General features: G+C 38.3%; 1 protein-coding gene across 1 annotated transcript in view; it reads left to right on the forward strand.

Moving 5' to 3' along the window:
* The window catches only part of triob (trio Rho guanine nucleotide exchange factor b), a gene marked incomplete at its 5' end in the record, with an annotated part of 102,746 nt that overhangs the window by 50,354 nt on the left and 35,337 nt on the right, over positions 1–17,055 (forward strand). The window contains 9 exons of the mRNA XM_079240307.1: positions 3,286–3,477; positions 3,934–4,065; positions 4,482–4,712; positions 6,005–6,127; positions 6,374–6,565; positions 8,161–8,330; positions 10,277–10,451; positions 13,584–13,779; positions 15,134–15,300. Of these exons, the coding sequence (XP_079096433.1) occupies positions 3,286–3,477; positions 3,934–4,065; positions 4,482–4,712; positions 6,005–6,127; positions 6,374–6,565; positions 8,161–8,330; positions 10,277–10,451; positions 13,584–13,779; positions 15,134–15,300 (1,578 nt within the window). The remainder of the gene's footprint in view (positions 1–3,285; positions 3,478–3,933; positions 4,066–4,481; positions 4,713–6,004; positions 6,128–6,373; positions 6,566–8,160; positions 8,331–10,276; positions 10,452–13,583; positions 13,780–15,133; positions 15,301–17,055) is intronic.

Genomic DNA, 17,055 nt, shown 5'->3' on the forward strand with positions numbered 1-17,055 from the left:
TCCACCATACATCCTGCTGTGAACAGAGAGAAGGATCTGTTCCTACCATGTACTTGTACAGAGAAATATGATGTAATTCAGATCATTCCAACTTTATTCATGTAACCTTTATTATAAAGATGTAATTGCAGGTACAGGAATAGGACTATGAAAATATCATCCTCACTTCAAGCAAACAATAATTAAGAATGACCAGGTCATTCCCAGAGAGACAGCCTGGGTATTAAGTACCAGATATGCGGTAGACCAACCTGTGCAGGTTTTCTGTGATCTCTTCAAAGATGAACATTTCAAATTTACATGTTGTTTTTAGTCTAAGCAAGGATTTGTTCAGTCCCACTGGTTTTTGGCACATTTGACCCTCTTCTGTTTATTGTTTATTTTTGCGCAATTTGTCTTCTAAGGCAAATTGTATAAACCCCAGCAAAGTTGCTGTTTATCAGAAGGATGGTAAATAAGTATTCTCAGTTTCTGACAGATTCAAAGGTCATGTCTGCATACACAATGTGTTGTTCTTTACCACCTACTACTGTAGCTGCTGGAGCTTAATGAAGCTACTATAGACTGAGCATATTTTTAAAAGTCGCAGAAATATAATTGTGTAGTAAAATGTACAAATATGTACACTTTAAATTATTGATCAAACTATTCAAATTTCAGTCTTGAAGTCATATAATGTAAAGATGAATGAAATTCTGCCTGCCAAAGAGGTAAACCTTCAAAAAATTCACTGTAAGATTCTACTTAGAAGACTAAGTACAGAAGGTCAGATTTGCAAATTACTTTTATTATTTTAACTGAAAAAGAAGAAAAAAGTTAAGACTCTACTAATGTCTTGAGCAATCACCAGACGAACTAACACTGCACAGAACCAGCCACACTGCAGCAGACCTGAAGAACACTAATCATAAAATGTTATTTCGCTGTAAGCGTCCATTGTTTGTTTTTGATTGCCAGGTCTGTTGAAACTGAGGCACCTCACCCAACTTGCTTCTTCTGCATAGTCCTGTGTCTGTGTCCAGTGCAGGGCATCTGATAGCCATGTATCTGTCAGATAGGGGGGTGAAGGGTAGAGCAATGGGTGCGCTATCAGTTATTTGCTGTGCTTTCAGAGTTGCAACATTTTTTTTCCCTCTTTCATCTTGTTTCTTGAATCTGGGCCTTTTCCTTGTGCAACTGATTTTTTCTTTTTAACTTCCATTGTCATATATTTCCTATCAGCTTCTGGAGCTCCCATTGTTGAATCATGGTACTGTGTGCAAATAAATGTGGTCCCTTTGCTTAAATGAGCTTATGTATGCTGTTATTGCTCTTCGGGAAGTAGAATGTTTTGAAATGAAGTTATCAGAGGAAATGGATCAGATATTTATTTGGGCTCTATTTAAAGAGTAAATAGAGGCAATGTCACAGTTTAAAAGCCAGCAGTGACTGATTTAAAAATAAAAAAAGCAAGAAAAATGTAAGAAATGTGCAAAATCAATGTCGCACATGATGGAACGGAAGAACCTAAGGAAAACAAAACATCAGGAACTTGGGAACATCTCCAATCGTGTAGAGGAAGATTTGTCTGTTGTTTGCATAAAAACTATCTTTTGTAGCAGTCAGTAATTAAAGTAAATTCAGAACAACAAGGCATTGTGAAAGTGATTTGGAAGATGAGTTTTGCATTAAAGTGTGGTATATTCAAAGTTATGATTTACATTGTCTTTTTGCTTGTCTGAAATGTGTGTTTTACAAAAAACTGATCTGGATGTAGGGTTACTTCAGGATCTTTGTCAAGTTGTGAAAACTCTGTTTTATTTAATAATCTTAGTTTTTTAAAGTACTCCAGATGCTATTTTCTTTGTTGTTGTTGTTTTATTGTTGTTTGTTTTTTGCCATTTTGACTTAAAAATTCTTGAACTCCCATTTTCCAGTTTCTGTATTTCTTGTTGTTTTTAGTTCAGCCGTTGTATTCCTGTTCTGGGCCGGCATCAGGTGTAAATCAGGAATACCAGAATGCTAACTCGGCCCAACTCCTCCTCCTCCCTCCCGTACATGCATCCGTTTTGGATTAAGGCTTTACCGCCCAGTGTGTTTGACTAGTCCAAGCCCCCTTTTGTTTCTACCCTGTACCTCTCCCGTGTGTGTGTGTGTGTGTGTGTGTGTGTGTGTGTGTGTGTGTGTGTGTGTGTGTGTGTGTGTGTGTGCTTATAGAGCAGTGTGTGTCTTAGAGGCCTTGTATTGCCCATTAAAAATGACCATAGAGCCCTTTTGGTATACTACTACATAAAATCTGTTGTAGCTGTGATATGTCATGTGTGTCTTTGTAAAACTTTTTAATAGGATTATAATAGCGTACTGTGCACTGATGTTCTTTTGTGTATAACAGCTTACCTACTGGTGTGAGAGCCGTTTAGGTTTGTGTGAACACTTTAAACCATCTGAGTCACACTTCAAAGCGCACTGCTGTCTCTGTTGCCCTCAGAGAAGTATCTAAAGCTTAATCCCATTGTTGATTTTGGACAGTGGGATGGTGTCTTCCCATTAAAGTTGTGAAAGTAAAGCTATTCAAAAATCTATGTAAACCCTGAAGTCAAAGAAGGAGAGACAATCTCAAGCCTTTCAGGTTACAACTCAGCCTCTGTTGAAGGGCTGTTGCTGGTGTCCTCTTTTTGTTGTGATTGAAACAAGCTAACCAAGAGCCATAATAGGCTCCAGGAGCAGTAATTGAATAGAATAATAACAGACTATTAACACAGCTGTTAATTAGCGTTTGCTGATCCGTGCCTATCTGCACAAAACAGCTTGAAGCCAGAACATAAAAAAAGAAAAAAAGACTGAAAGTTTAAAAGGTAAATTGGCTTTTTCTATTAGTCACATGAGTGTATGCAAATACACTGCAAATGGATTACTTTTTAATGTCCACAAGGGTGTTCGTGTGTGTTTTGTGCTTAGGACAGGGCACATGTGTTCACTTGCATTCTGTCTAAATTGACTTACTGTCTTTATGAATACACTTGTGGTCACCACATTTCATGAACATAGTTTGGTTGCTTTGTTGAAACAAAGGGCCCACTGCAAGACTAAGTCGCAGCTTCATGCATCATTGTTCACAAATTGAAACCACATCTGCAATTTGCCTAGAAGTCTGCTATTTTTTTTTTTTTTGGGGGGGGGGGGGGCAAGATTCCTAGACAAAAGCATGGAATGGAAGAGCTCTCTATGTAAGTCCAGACTGCATATAACTAAGTTTGTTGATTTGATCTTTGCTGTCTTGTCTGTGTGTCTGGTTTTAAATCACAGAATGTTTATGTGAACATCAATCGGATCATGTCAGTCGGAAATCGGCTCCTTGAGTCGGGCCACTACGCCTCCCAGCAGATCCAACAGATTTCAGGCCAACTAGAACAAGAGTGGAAAGCTTTTGCTGCAGCACTGGACGAACGCAGCACCCTTCTGGAGATGTCTGCCAGCTTTCACCAGAAAGCAGATCAGGTACAGACGCACAAACTTGGCATATACGCCAAAAATTCAGCATACTTCTGAGAAAAAACAAAAGTTTTAGATATAAAAACACAAGTGCATTATAAATACATTTTCTGTTTAATAATGTTTTGAATATAAGATATTTCTATTAAAACAGGTTTGTAAAGGAAAATAAAAGATAAACGTGAAATGTGGAAACATTAGGGTTCTTATTGACTTACCTGAAAGTCAATAAGATTGCCAGTTGTCTGTACAAAATCTAAACTTGTACATTGTTAATCTTATCATATTAAGCAGCAATTATCAAAATAATGGGAAAAAATGCAAATAAGATGAAGTAGCACATTGCAAATTTTAATAATCAATCTGCAAAATACACCTTAAGTCTTTACAGAAATACAATTTTATTGTATTTCATGTTCAAGCGTGTTTTATGTGATATTTGTGTTCTTATTCTCTCCGCAGTACATGAGTAAAGTGGAGCCATGGTGTAAGGCGTGCGGTGAGGGTGAGCTGCCCTCTGAACTTCAGGACCTGGAGGATACAATCCATCATCACCAGGGACTATATGAGCACATCACCACTGCATACTCAGAGGTCAGCACACAAATAACTAGGATGCACACACACACATATGCAAAACACAGAGCTTTATACAAATATTCATGCCAACTCTTCTGAATACAAAATAGGGCTGAGAAGAATCATCCAAATCATTATTCAAAATTTGGTTTTGGGTCCATGCATCATTTGAACATTTATGTTGTTGGTTTATTTGATTTGCAGTTTTGAATGCAACAGTTTGTAGTACACAACAGAGGAATGAATGTACAAATGTCTTTGTGACGTAAATAATCCAGAAAAATAGTCTTTTTGAATTTAGTACAAATTAGCTAATGTTTTGTACTATGTGTTTTTTTTCAATCTTTGTTTTATGTTTATTTTCTTGCACATTTTTTTGTACATTTTGTACCATTTTTGCTTTGTATAAAACTACACGTCAATGTTTACAGGTAAGCCAGGATGGCAAGTCCTTACTGGACAAACTGCAGCGCCCTTTGACCCCAGGAAGTGCTGATTCACTGATGGCATCAGCCAACTATTCCAAGGCAGTACACCATGTCCTTGACATCATCCATGAGGTTCTGCATCACCAGAGACAACTAGAAAACATCTGGCAGCATCGCAAAGTCCGGCTGCACCAGCGCCTGCAGCTGTGTGTATTTCAGCAGGATGTGCAGCAAGTAAGGAAAAATGCAGATGTTATGTTACTCTGATTAGACCTGCACAGTTGAGGATTTTAGTTTGTGCAAACATAGGCAGGCATACACATTCTTCCATACTAGTTTATTTAAATATTTTTTTGTAAACTTTTATATATTTTTCTATAGAGGGACTGATAAAAGATTGTTAGTTTGTTTGTTCCACTGTGGAAACTACACTCAGACATAGCTTGTCCCTGTTTCTGTAAAGCTGCGACTGTAGGTCAGTTTGTTTAAACAATGTGAAGAACTGTCTTTTACTAAAACCTTTACAAAATAACAACCTTAATGAGCTTTTTGCAATAGTGTTTTGAATAGTTATTTTACTAAATAACAACTACAATCATTTTAAACTTGAGGCAAAGCAAGACATTAGCTAGATGTGTTGCTGTCCTACTATATTAGGACAGCATATGTAAATGTTAATAAGGATTAAATTCTGCAGCTGTTCTTTGGAATATAGCAGAAGGTGTGATATTAGGGACTTAATCAAATTATTTCCAGCCTTTCAAAGCCTTTTTCAACATCCTCCTGGGTTTTTCAAATGAGAGCTTTTCTCTGTGGTATAACTGAATGGATGGGAGAGCTCCTAGATCAAGACCAGTGATTTGGTTTATAGTGTCATCTCTGCATTTCCACCCTTGGGGCATGAGCCCCTCTCTGCCCTCTTCCTGCTCTACAGCTTTCTCTCACTCCCTCTTGCTATATCTCTATGCTTCTTTCTTTGCCCACTTGCATCCGCTCTTTCATCACTCTTCTCTCTTGGTAGTGGTTTCCATGGTGATGCAATTTACTGTCACATAAAGTGTCGAGGGCATTCTGCATGGGTTCCTATGTGTTTGTCCCGTAAAAATATTCTCTCAGAGACCTTGAAAATCCCTTTCACTGCCCCACATAGAAACAGACTAAGTGTTGCCATCTGTTTGACAGATAATAAAGCAATTAAGTATGACGATTTATAGCTTATCACTCCCTTGGTAGAAATGTTTACACTTCGCAGCGCTTTAAGGTTTTCTGCTGATGGCTCATGCTTTAATAGTTTAAACAAGAGATGGAGTAGAAGAGAGGGGAAAAAAAATAAGATTGAGCTGAACAGGAGAGTTAGCAAAAGGATTTTTACATCTAGTCTGATTGTGCTTATGTGAATCTGAATACACCTTTTTCAATCCATTGCACCCCCTACTGACAGAAAAAGAATACTGCATCTTGAATAAACTTTAGCGTTGAGTGTTTTCAGTTATTTCAATGGGCTTTATTCGTTTGCTTGTTTCAAGGTGTTAGACTGGATTGAAAACCATGGTGAGGCCTTCCTCAGTAAACACACTGGTGTTGGCAAGTCTTTGCACAGAGCCAGAGCTCTACAGAAGCGCCATGAAGACTTTGAAGAGGTTGCACAGGTTAGTTTTTAAATGAATGAATTAAATGAATTGAATTCTTTCTGCAGGTGTTGCAGTAAAATCACAAATTGTCACCTGTCTAAAGTGCATTTAATAAAAAAAACAAATACATAACACCAAAGTCCAATAGGTGTAAATATAACATTGTATTAATTCAGAGTACATATATAGTAAATAAATAATTTAGATTTAACAGTGCTGTATTCTTTACTTTCTTACTGGATATTCATAATGTTTACATTTCAGAATACCTACACCAATGCCGACAAGCTGCTTGAAGCTGCAGAACAGCTAGCCCAAACTGGAGAGTGTGACCCAGAGGAAATTTACCAGGCTGCCCACCAGCTGGAAGATCGTATCCAGGACTTTGTTCGACGTGTTGAGCAGCGTAAAGTTCTGCTGGACATGTCTGTTGCCTTTCACACACATGTCAAAGAGGTTTGTCTTGTCTTACCTCTTTTTTTCCTCCTACAGCACAACTAGATTAGTAACTGTCAAGGGGAACTGATTGCCTATTAATTGTCCATTCTCTAAGTATACTAACAAATGCAATAATAAAATGTAGTAATCTATGTTTTTCTACTATCCATCAAGTTACCCATGACCCATCAGGCATCTTTTCAGCTGTTGTCTCTTAGCTATATTATAATGGTAAGGTGAAATGACTGGACAGTAGGCCTGTAATGATTCTGGGAAAAACAACCAGGGGATTGAGTTAGCGGGAGTAACTGTGATTGAGAAAACAATAAATGGATAATGGCCAAGACCTCAAGTTTCATGGTAGATAAATAAGAAAACATTAATGATCTTTGACAACAGACTATTGTTTTAAGATTGTATTTCAGCCCATACTTCAGGGTTCCTTTCCCTCACAGCCTTTAACGTGCCACTGTAACAAACTGATTGGTTCTTACTCAAACTGGATACAGACTACAAGTAGAAACCAGAACATTTCTAATGCCAGTTAATATATTGTTGTTTGAGAAATGCTACATTGCTTGAATAATTTGCTGGGTAATTCCGCCCCGCTTAGACACATGCTTTCTTTTTTCAGTAACTAAAGCAGTGTATATCAAACAGGCCAAATACACATATTGTGTTTGCGTGTAAATTTCCTTCATCTTGATCTTTCATTGGTCTCTGTTGTAGAGTCATGTTTATACAAATTAGAGACCATCCAACTCACATGCCTTCTCCTTAACTTTTCAGATGATAAGCAACTTTTTTTTCTTTAATTTTCCTTTTTCCACAAAATATCTGCTGTGTTTATCACTGTTCCACTCCAAAAGATTTACATCTGTGCATGCTAATCATGGTGCTAACACACTGTCGTCTATGCAAGAGTCAGAAATATAGCCTTTTGTCTTTCATCTCTACAAAGATGAAAGATGTTTCTCCCTCATCCCAGCTATGTGCTTGCTATGGTTTCAGTTCAGCATTAAAAAGCTGATCCTTAACTGATAAAAACAGAGTATTAGCCAGAGTTGAAGAGAGGATTCATTGGCATAGGACAATTTTCTACCTCTACAATTCATTACAAGGTATTTAGGTTCTCTAAAACAAGGCTATCACATTGATTTCACTTGCATATTTAATGATAGCGACAGTCTTCGGACAGATGCCCGTTAACATGCTACATGCTATAGCTGATGAAAACAGGGCAGTAAGTTGACTTGCCCCTGTGTCAGCTGCCTGGTTATTAGATGAACAGTGGGTGCCAAGGTCTCTCTCCTGCAGCCTGGATCGTGGGCCAGGGCTTTAGAGAGCTGAGCCAATTCAGCCAGATGGCTAATCTGTTACAAAGATGACCATTCACAAAACACCAGCTTGGAGCAGAATTGGTTGGATCCGATTTCTGCCTCCTTGCCTCTCTTTACCCATTTTGCAGCTTGCTGATTGACACTTACATCTCTGTTTAAACACAATATTAAACAATAGCGTAGCGTTCAACATGTGCCTACTGATGAATCCTGTGATTTCTATCAGGATCATTTAGTTTAACAGACATGTGCTCTTTGCTGTGTCACTATTAGCTGTGGACATGGTTAGAGGAGCTTCAGAAGGAACTGCTGGATGATGTGTACGCTGAGTCAGTAGAAGCAGTGCAAGACCTGATCAAGAGATTTGGCCAGCAGCAGCAGACCACCCTGCAGGCAACTGTCAATGTCATCAAGGAGGGCGAGGACCTCATACAACAACTCAGGTGATTTTTTTTTTTTTTTCTTTAATTTCCTCAGGTCCACATACTGCAGTATTTACCACTCAAATCCAGTTGTCAACATATAAACTTTTAAAATATACAAGTGAGAAATGAAAATTCCAAAGCCTCGGCGATCTGTTAGTTTCATTTTATTCTAATCTGAAATTAAAAGTTGTAAACTTAAGAGCAATAGGTATTACACCTAAAGAGATACAGTGGGGCTCCAAAGTTTGGGCACCCCTGGTAAAAATTTATTTTAATGTGCCAAAAAGAAGCTAACAAAAGATGGAACATCTCCAAAAGGCGTCAAATTACAGATCAGACATTCTTATAACACGTCAAAAGAAGTTCGATCTTATTTCCATCATTTTAACTTTTAAAATAACAGAAAACAAAAAATGGCATCTGCAAAAGTTTGGGCACCCTGCAGAGTTAGTACCTTCTATTCCCCCGTTTGGCAAGTATGACAGCTTGTAAACACTTTTCATAGCCAGCCAATGTCTTTCGAATCTTGTTTGTGGTATCTTCACCCATTCTTTCTTGCAAAAGTCTTCCAGATCTTTGAGATTTTTGGGCCATCTGTGACGCACTGCTCTTTTAAGGTCTATCCATAGACTTTCAATTATGTCGAGGTCAGGAGATTGTGAAGGCCATGACAAAACCTTCAGTTCATGCCTCTTGATGTAATCCACCCTGGATTTTGAGGTGTTTTTAGGATCATTATCCATTTGTAGAAGCCATCCTGTCTTTAACTGCAGCTTTTTCACAGATGGCATTAGGTTAGCATCCAAAGTTTGCTCAAATCCCATTGAATCCATTTTTCCTTCTACTCGTGACATGTTCCCTTTGCCACTGGCTGCAGTACAACCCCAAAGCATAATTGATCTACCCCCATACTTAACAGTTAGATAGAGGTTCTATTCATTAAATTATGTGCCCTTTCTTCTCCAAACGTGCCTGTGCTCATTCCGGCCAAAAAGTTCAATTTTAACCTCATCAAACCACAGAACTTGTTTCCAAAATACATCAGGCTTGTCTATATGTTCCTTTGCAAACTTCAAATGCAGATTTTTGTGGTAAGGACGTAAAAGAAGTTTCCTTCTGATGACTCTTCCATGAATGCCATATTTGTACAAGTACCTCTTTATAGTGGAATAGTGCACCATGACTCCAGTATCAACCAGATCTTCCTGGATGGATCGTGCAGTCAAACTTGGGTTTTGACTTGTTTTTCTTACAATCCTGCGAGCTGTTCTGTCTGATATTTTTCTTGGTCTTCCAGATCTTGCTTTAACTTCCACTGTTCCCAATGACTGCCATTTCTTGATTACATTCGGAACAGAGGATATTAGCATCTGAAAACACTTTGCTATTTTCTTACACCCTTCTCCTGCTTTGTGAGCATCAACTATTTTCAGTTTCAGTGTTCTTGACAGCTGCTTAGAGGAACCCATGGTGCCGATTGTTGAGGCAAGGTCAGATGAGTCTGAGCATTTAAAACCTTTGAGATTGACATCACCTGGTCTTTCCAGACACTAACTGTAAACAGTCCAGGACACTGTCAGGTCTCTGTTGTCAAATTGGGGGCGTACAAGGTGCTAACTCTGCAGGGTGCCCAAACTTTTACAGATGCCATCTTTTGTTTTGTTATTTTGAAGGTTTAAATGATGGAAATAGGATGTAACTTTTTTTTTGACATGTTATAAGAATGTCTAAACTGTACTTTGATGCCTTTTTGAGATTTTCCATCTTTTTAAAGCTCCTTATTTGCACATTAAAATAAATTTTTACCAGGGGTGCCCAAACTTTGGAGCCCCACTGTATATAGAAAGGCATTTTCACTCGCAGAGAAGGAGAAACTTTCTCAAGGAGGTTTCTATAACTTGAAGTCTCACATCCGACCAGATATACGCTCTTCTACATCTGCTGTATTTTACTTCTGCTCACAGAGACTCTGCGATCTCAAGCAACAAGACCCCTCACAACAGCTCCATGGCTCACATCGAGAGCGTGTTGCAGCAGCTGGATGAAGCCCAGGGTCAGATGGAGGAGCTGTTTCAGGAGAGGAAGATCAAACTGGAGCTTTTCCTTCAGCTCCGCATCTTTGAGCGGGATGCCATAGATGTAAGTAAGCAGGAAATTGAAGATTTGTTCAACTCGGTCTTGCTTTGTCATTTCAATGTTTGGAAAAGAGGGAGAGTTGAATCATGTTCTGGAAATTTCCTTGGATTTCATCTGGTGCACTCTTCCCCTTTCTGACAAGAGAGACATATGTTGGCTCAAACAGAAACTAAAACTGACAGAAAGCATCAGGAAACATTAAGGTGAAAAGAAAAAGATCCTCAATAATAGTAAATAATGAGCTGAAGAAGTGGAATCACATATACGATTCACCCAACCAATTTTCTTTTTCCTTTTTTCTTATAGACCGCTTTCGGGTTCTGTAAAAAGATCAATTACACATGGAAGGGGGAGTACTTTTAAATCAAAGTAACTTTGAGCTGATGGACTATTTAACCATGAAAGAGAGAGCCGTTCTGTAGTGAGGATTCCTGCTGGTTTAAACTAGGCTGAATTCACTGCAACATTCTCACATTTGCTGCTAAAAAAACATTTAGTTCCACTTGATGCGTCTCATCTACTTACTCGTCCCAATCACTTTGCTGTCTTGTATCCGCTCAATCTCCAACATCCCACTGTGAGAGTGAATGCTTTTCTCAGTATGTGCTCAGATATGATGACTCCCCCTCTTAAACATGTTTTTACATTTTTTCTTGTGATTCTTATCATTGCTATCAAACTAGATTTATTGAACCATGCCTGGTTTACGACTTGAAAGGGATACTCTTAAGAAGATAATTATTGGGATAGAGGAGGGATAAAGAATAGATGAACGTAATATCCAATCCCACATTCATGCTGTGTGCTAATAGAAGTTGTTTGTGCAGTCCAAAGAAACAGATTAACTCGACACATAAGGTCAGAGAATGGCAGTGACTGCTAACTGCACATGCCCAACACAGAAGTATGCCCCAGAGATGTTCAAAAGTCTTCTTTTGCAATGCAGACTAAGTGTCAAGTCTTTGACTTCAAGTTAAGTCTCAAGTCAGATGGCTTGAGTCCAAGTCAGAATGAAGATAGGTGGAGGAGGCATTTGTTCTTCCCTGCGTCCTGCTCCTACACTCTCAAACATGCTCTTGCAACACGACACTCCCTCTTGGCTTAACTTCAGGTGTGTGTAAGGTGAGGACACATCTTGATGTGAGGCACCTCCTTCTCTCAGTGCTTTCCTCGTGACGTTCAGCACTACGTTGCTGCACACAGCCAAGAGAGGAACGAAGCAAGGGAAAAGTTGCAGTTTTCTGATTAATTTTGAATGAAGGAAATGGTGTTTTTGTACACAGAAGGTATTTTACTCAACTGTAGAAGGCGAGGAGAGCAGCGCTCACATGCATGCTCGGTAAGTTTGTTCTGCCTTGTGGGTAGATCTGTAGAATTACTCTCTGTAGTTTCTGTTCTTTAGCTATTAAATGACCCGATGAGATAATCCAGGGTGCTAACCAGGAAAGTTATGTTTTTAAACATTACTTTATTTATGGTATGGGGATTTATCAAAAATCCAAATTCCTTTGAGGTTTATGCAAGCGTATGTTAATAGAGTCCTTTATATTTTGGTGTCCTGGTTTTAAATAAACCTTGTTTGAGAGCCGAAAACTAAACTGGCTCTCGATGTGATTTATTTTCTTCACCTGGATCTAGAGGGGGAAATGGGAAACTGATTAATGAGCTTTGCTTTTTAGACATATTAAGCAAGAAATTGGTGCTGCTTAAATTATTCAGAAACAAGCGAAGTTTGCCTCCAACTCTGCATCAGTTTCACATTGTCAGCCTCCAGGAACAGAAATTTATGAAGCATAGAAATGCAGCTTTGAATCTTCTGATCTTTGGAAGAGTAATTCTGTTGGTAAATACTTTTACATCTTACGCATCCAACGTAAAGTAGCATCACCCTATGCTAAGTATAACACTACCTATAGGGAAGTTTTTTCTCTTAATAGTGTTGCTGCATTATGAATCAAAAACCACATCTTGTTCTTGCACTCTTGTTTCATAACATATTTCAACAGGATCAGTCTCACGTTGGATAATCCCGAGTCAGAGGAAATTGAGCATGACATTACCTGAGGGGATCATATTCTCCATATACTGTTTCAGAAATGTTTCCCTATTTCTTTCATTTCGGTTGCACACATGCAGAAGTGATCAAAGTTCTCCCCTTTTTTTTCCTTTTCTACTTTCACTCAAACTGGTGTAGGTCTTGTAAGGCTGAAGACGACCATTTCTGAATTGAGTAGTGAGGTCGTCAAAGCATCTAATTTTCTGCACACAGATTCGATTTTACTGCCAGCAGGAGATACTGCACTGTATATTTTATTACTTATACTGATTTACACTTGTCAGGGCATCAGTCCTCATGTTACTCAATAATTAAAGACAAATTAAAACCATTTTGAATGCATTTCTACAGTTCTACACATTTTACAGACTTCTCGTGTTTTGCTGCATTAGTATAAATATCGCACTTGTCATTAAAATTTGACATTAAACATGATCTCAGACCATGACAGGTCCCATAAACAGCTTCAGAATAATTATGATCAAATCCACACAAAGAAGGAAACTTTCATAAATTTGATTTGCGGGCTGAATCTTCCTCCTTGAAATAAATAAAATAAAAACAAAAAATGGACAGACAGAGATCAATGGTGCTGGGATCCAGGTGCCCCACGGTACCATGATTCAGTTAGCGTGGGCGGTCGGAGACAAGCACTGGCATCTCAGTACATCTGCTCTGCCAGCTGCACATTACCAGTGTAATGTGTTTTGTGTTGTTATGGATGACAGTGTTGAACCACAGTAGTTAAACTGTCTGAGTTGGTTTATAAAAAAATTCCTCTATGCTTTCAACAATTTGTTTCTGAAAAGCATAATGCCTCATAATTTCTTTCAGTTTGATACCTGCAACCTGAAGCATCGATGTCTTTGTCTGATATTCTGTCAGAAACGTTCTCCTTTTCACCATCAGAAAAACAAATAGTTAAAAGATAAACCCGATAGTTCTTTGTCATCTCAGACAAAGGAACAGAGGAAATATATGTGTTTAGATTGAAGAAGTTAGAAGTATTTTCTTTTTTTCCTGTTTTACTTGAGCTGACCCTTCTTTGTGTCTTTGCTCTTTCTGCCTCACCCCTTCAGATCATCTCAGACCTGGAGTCATGGAATGAGGAGCTGTCCCAGCAGATGAATGACTTTGATACAGAAGATCTGACCCTGGCTGAGCAGAGGCTCCAGCATCATGCAGACAAAGCACTCACCATGAACAACCTCACCTTTGATGTCATCCACCAGGGACAAGAGCTGTTACAGTACGTCACAGAGGTCCAGGCATCTGGTGAGTGAAGGAATAAAATCACCTCAACATGGGGGTACTTTATACGATCCAAGTCACATCAACCAATAACTAAATACAATAAATAACTAAATTGAAACTGCACAACTACAAACTGAAAAATACAATGATAAAATACAAAACAACTACAAATTAAAAAGCACAACTACATTAATCTGCCAGTGGGTAAGATGAGACATTGATTAAAGGATGACGCTGTTCTGGCTATCAGTACATCCTGAGAGGGCCAAGCCATATGGCTTCAGTGTGTCATAGCCACCAGCATGCCATATTGAGCCACATGGAGGGATACGTGCATCTTTTTCACTTCCTGTGAGTTCTCAAAGCAATTCCTTGAGGATTCAGTTGCCTTCAATCCCATAACTACATCATGTGAATTGTGTTTGAGGACTTGCCACATGGTCCAAAAAAATGTCCTGGTCCTTGCAGACCAGGCAGCTTCCTCAAGAAGTGGAGCATAATCTGTACAGTTCAGCCTCTTTTAAATGAGCAATTTTCCAAGCACATCCAGTCACTTTGTATGTATGTCCTGAACTGAAATGCTCTTCAATAGCAGCAGCTATGTTTGGATCACTAGTAATATTTGTGTTTGGAGTAATGTTCCACTGGCACAATAACTTCTAGTTAAAAAGCTGCCACTCAGTGATGTCTCATGCTGTCCTGATACCTACCTCTAGATTAATGGACTTGTGTTTTTTAATTTCTCATTGTGATTTTCACTTTGTTGTTGTGTTTAGTGATTTGTTCATGTGGTTTGCTCTTTAATGCAATTGTAATTTTAGGATTTGACCTGTGTCAATCAAATTCTTCTCAAACATTCATCATATATAGCATGTATTGTTTTTTAAACATACAGTTTTAAATAAAGGGCATGGCTTAATTTAATGCTGCAGCTCTACATCACATATGCTTAACAATATCTTAAACAAATGCATCCCAACATATAGCTTATTATCTACACTCCACAATCCAAAGTATAACAAGACACTCATGTGAGGTGAGTTTGTTTAAAGTCCATGTTCATTGTTACTTGATTTGCAAATACACAGAGACTCAGCTAATTGGCATGAATGAGGAAGGAAGAAAAAATTAATGAGGTGTTGGGTCAGAAGGATGTGGAATCTCGGGTAGAACAAAGATTTCTCACAGAGATATCTCTAAGATTTGAGCTATAAGATGCTGCATGACTAAATAAGACTACAGGTTATGCGAAGCTCATAATGCAGAAACACACAAACTGAGGCAACCTTCAGAGAGTCAGTTACTGGATAGTTACTGAATACTTTAAAGAAATAATAAAAATGATAAAAGTCATTGACATGTCTGCTCTCTGCAGGTGTGGAGCTGTTATGCGACAGGGATGTGGACATGGCCACGCGGGTCCAGGACCTGCTTGAGTTTCTCCATGAGAAGCAGCAGGAGTTGGACCTGGCTGCAGAACAGCACAGGAGACACCTGGAGCAGTGTGTCCAATTAAGGCATCTACAAGCTGAAGTCAAACAGGTATGTGCATTTAAAAGTGAAGGACATGAGTGTGTGATCAGAAAAGTGTTTATTCAACATGAAAGCAGTAATGTGTGAGGGAGACATGAATGTACTAATAAAAGAATAATTCCTGCATTATACTCACAGTTTGCCAATTTTTCTTGAAATTCTGAGATTAATCTTTTTAAAATTAAATAAAGTGAGTTGTTAAATGTTAGTAAAATGTGCTCATGCAAAAATGCTCAGATGAAAAAAGCACTTTGTATTTTCAGCTATGTTCTTTTCCTCCTCCAACTGAGGTTAGACTGATTCATGGAAAGCTGTTCTAACAATTTATTGCTATAACATACCATAATGTGTCAGCACAGTGCGTGCATGCTAAAAGGCCACAGTATGCTCTGCCTCTACATGATTATGGTTTATGACTCATCCTCTGTCAACAGTCTGTCTCCTTCTTATTGCTTTCTGTTTTTCTATGCATTTATTTCTCTGTTCACTGTTTCATCTTACATCTTTGAGGTTCCATCTATTTTAAAGATGTTTACCATGTAGGGTTCAGGGGTTTGGTCAGAGGAAAAGAAGGTCCCTTTGAAGATAATGAGTTTAAAGTTAAATGGACACAGAAATACAGAAGTATATTCACATTTTCATGATTTAATTGATCTTTGTAATTAGTAGGCTAATAGTAACATTGATAAAGTTGTGTATGTCTATGTGTGTGTGTGGGTGTTCAGAGTCTTGCCCAAGGATACTGTTACATGAAGGGATTGGGAATGAAACCAATGGACATCCACTTGGAGACACAACCATCAACAGCACTCTAGAGCAAGAGCTGTTTATAATAGTGGTACAACAAGTAACAACAAGCTTTGTGCTGAAAATAAAATATGGATAAAAGTAGAAACCAAAGTACAAGTGAAACAATAACAGACTAAATTAGCCCTTAGAGCGTTGCAGCAAAGCCTTTCAGAGGCTTGACAGTGAATGAAGAGGGCTATGGCATGAAATGATCGCAGCATGATGCTATTTTGGATTTTGTTTTGCCTTTTTTTTTTTTTTTTTTTTTTTTTTTTTTAATAAAACTAGCTAATAGTCTGTACATCTCTGGACCCACACTGAAACACTAAATCTGAGAGGAACTCCAGTGGTGGCACTGAAGTTGAGCACAGCTATAGTCTGATAATTGTAGCCTGTGTGTTTATTCTGCTGATATATTTGTGGGTACTACAGCCTTTTAATTTTGTCCAAAGATTGCTACCTCACTAACTGAACTATTGTTAGTGTTTTGCCAGATGTAGTTTTTTGCTAGAATTTCTGTATTTATAGACTTTGCAGATGCACAGTGTAATAAGAGGAGTTTACACAAGATTGTAAGATCTGTGTTTATTCAGACACTGGCACAAGTTTATGTATTTTGCTGTAAAGCAAAACATATTTAAGATACAGTTATATCTAAATAATGTAGGTTTACAGTGCAGACACACAGCTTTAATTTGAAGGTATTCACATCCAAATTGGAGGATGGGTTTAAGAATTACAGCTCTTCTGAAATGGAGCCAGCTCTTTTTTTTTTCCTTGAGGGACCCAAGGAAATTAGTTGAATCTGAAATTATTTTATGAGCTGTGTGGGCTTTTGCCTTGTTAATTCATCTTCAGTTAACCTGGTAAAAGGCCTGGAGTTGATTCCAAGTGTAGCATCTCTATTTGGAAGCTGTTGCTGTGAATATACAACATGTTGCGAAAACAACAGTAAGTTCAGGTGAATCACACCAT

Source organism: Telmatherina bonti, assembly GCF_933228915.1.
Source record: "Telmatherina bonti genome assembly, chromosome: 5".
NCBI classification, from domain to species: Eukaryota; Metazoa; Chordata; class Actinopteri; order Atheriniformes; family Telmatherinidae; genus Telmatherina; species Telmatherina bonti.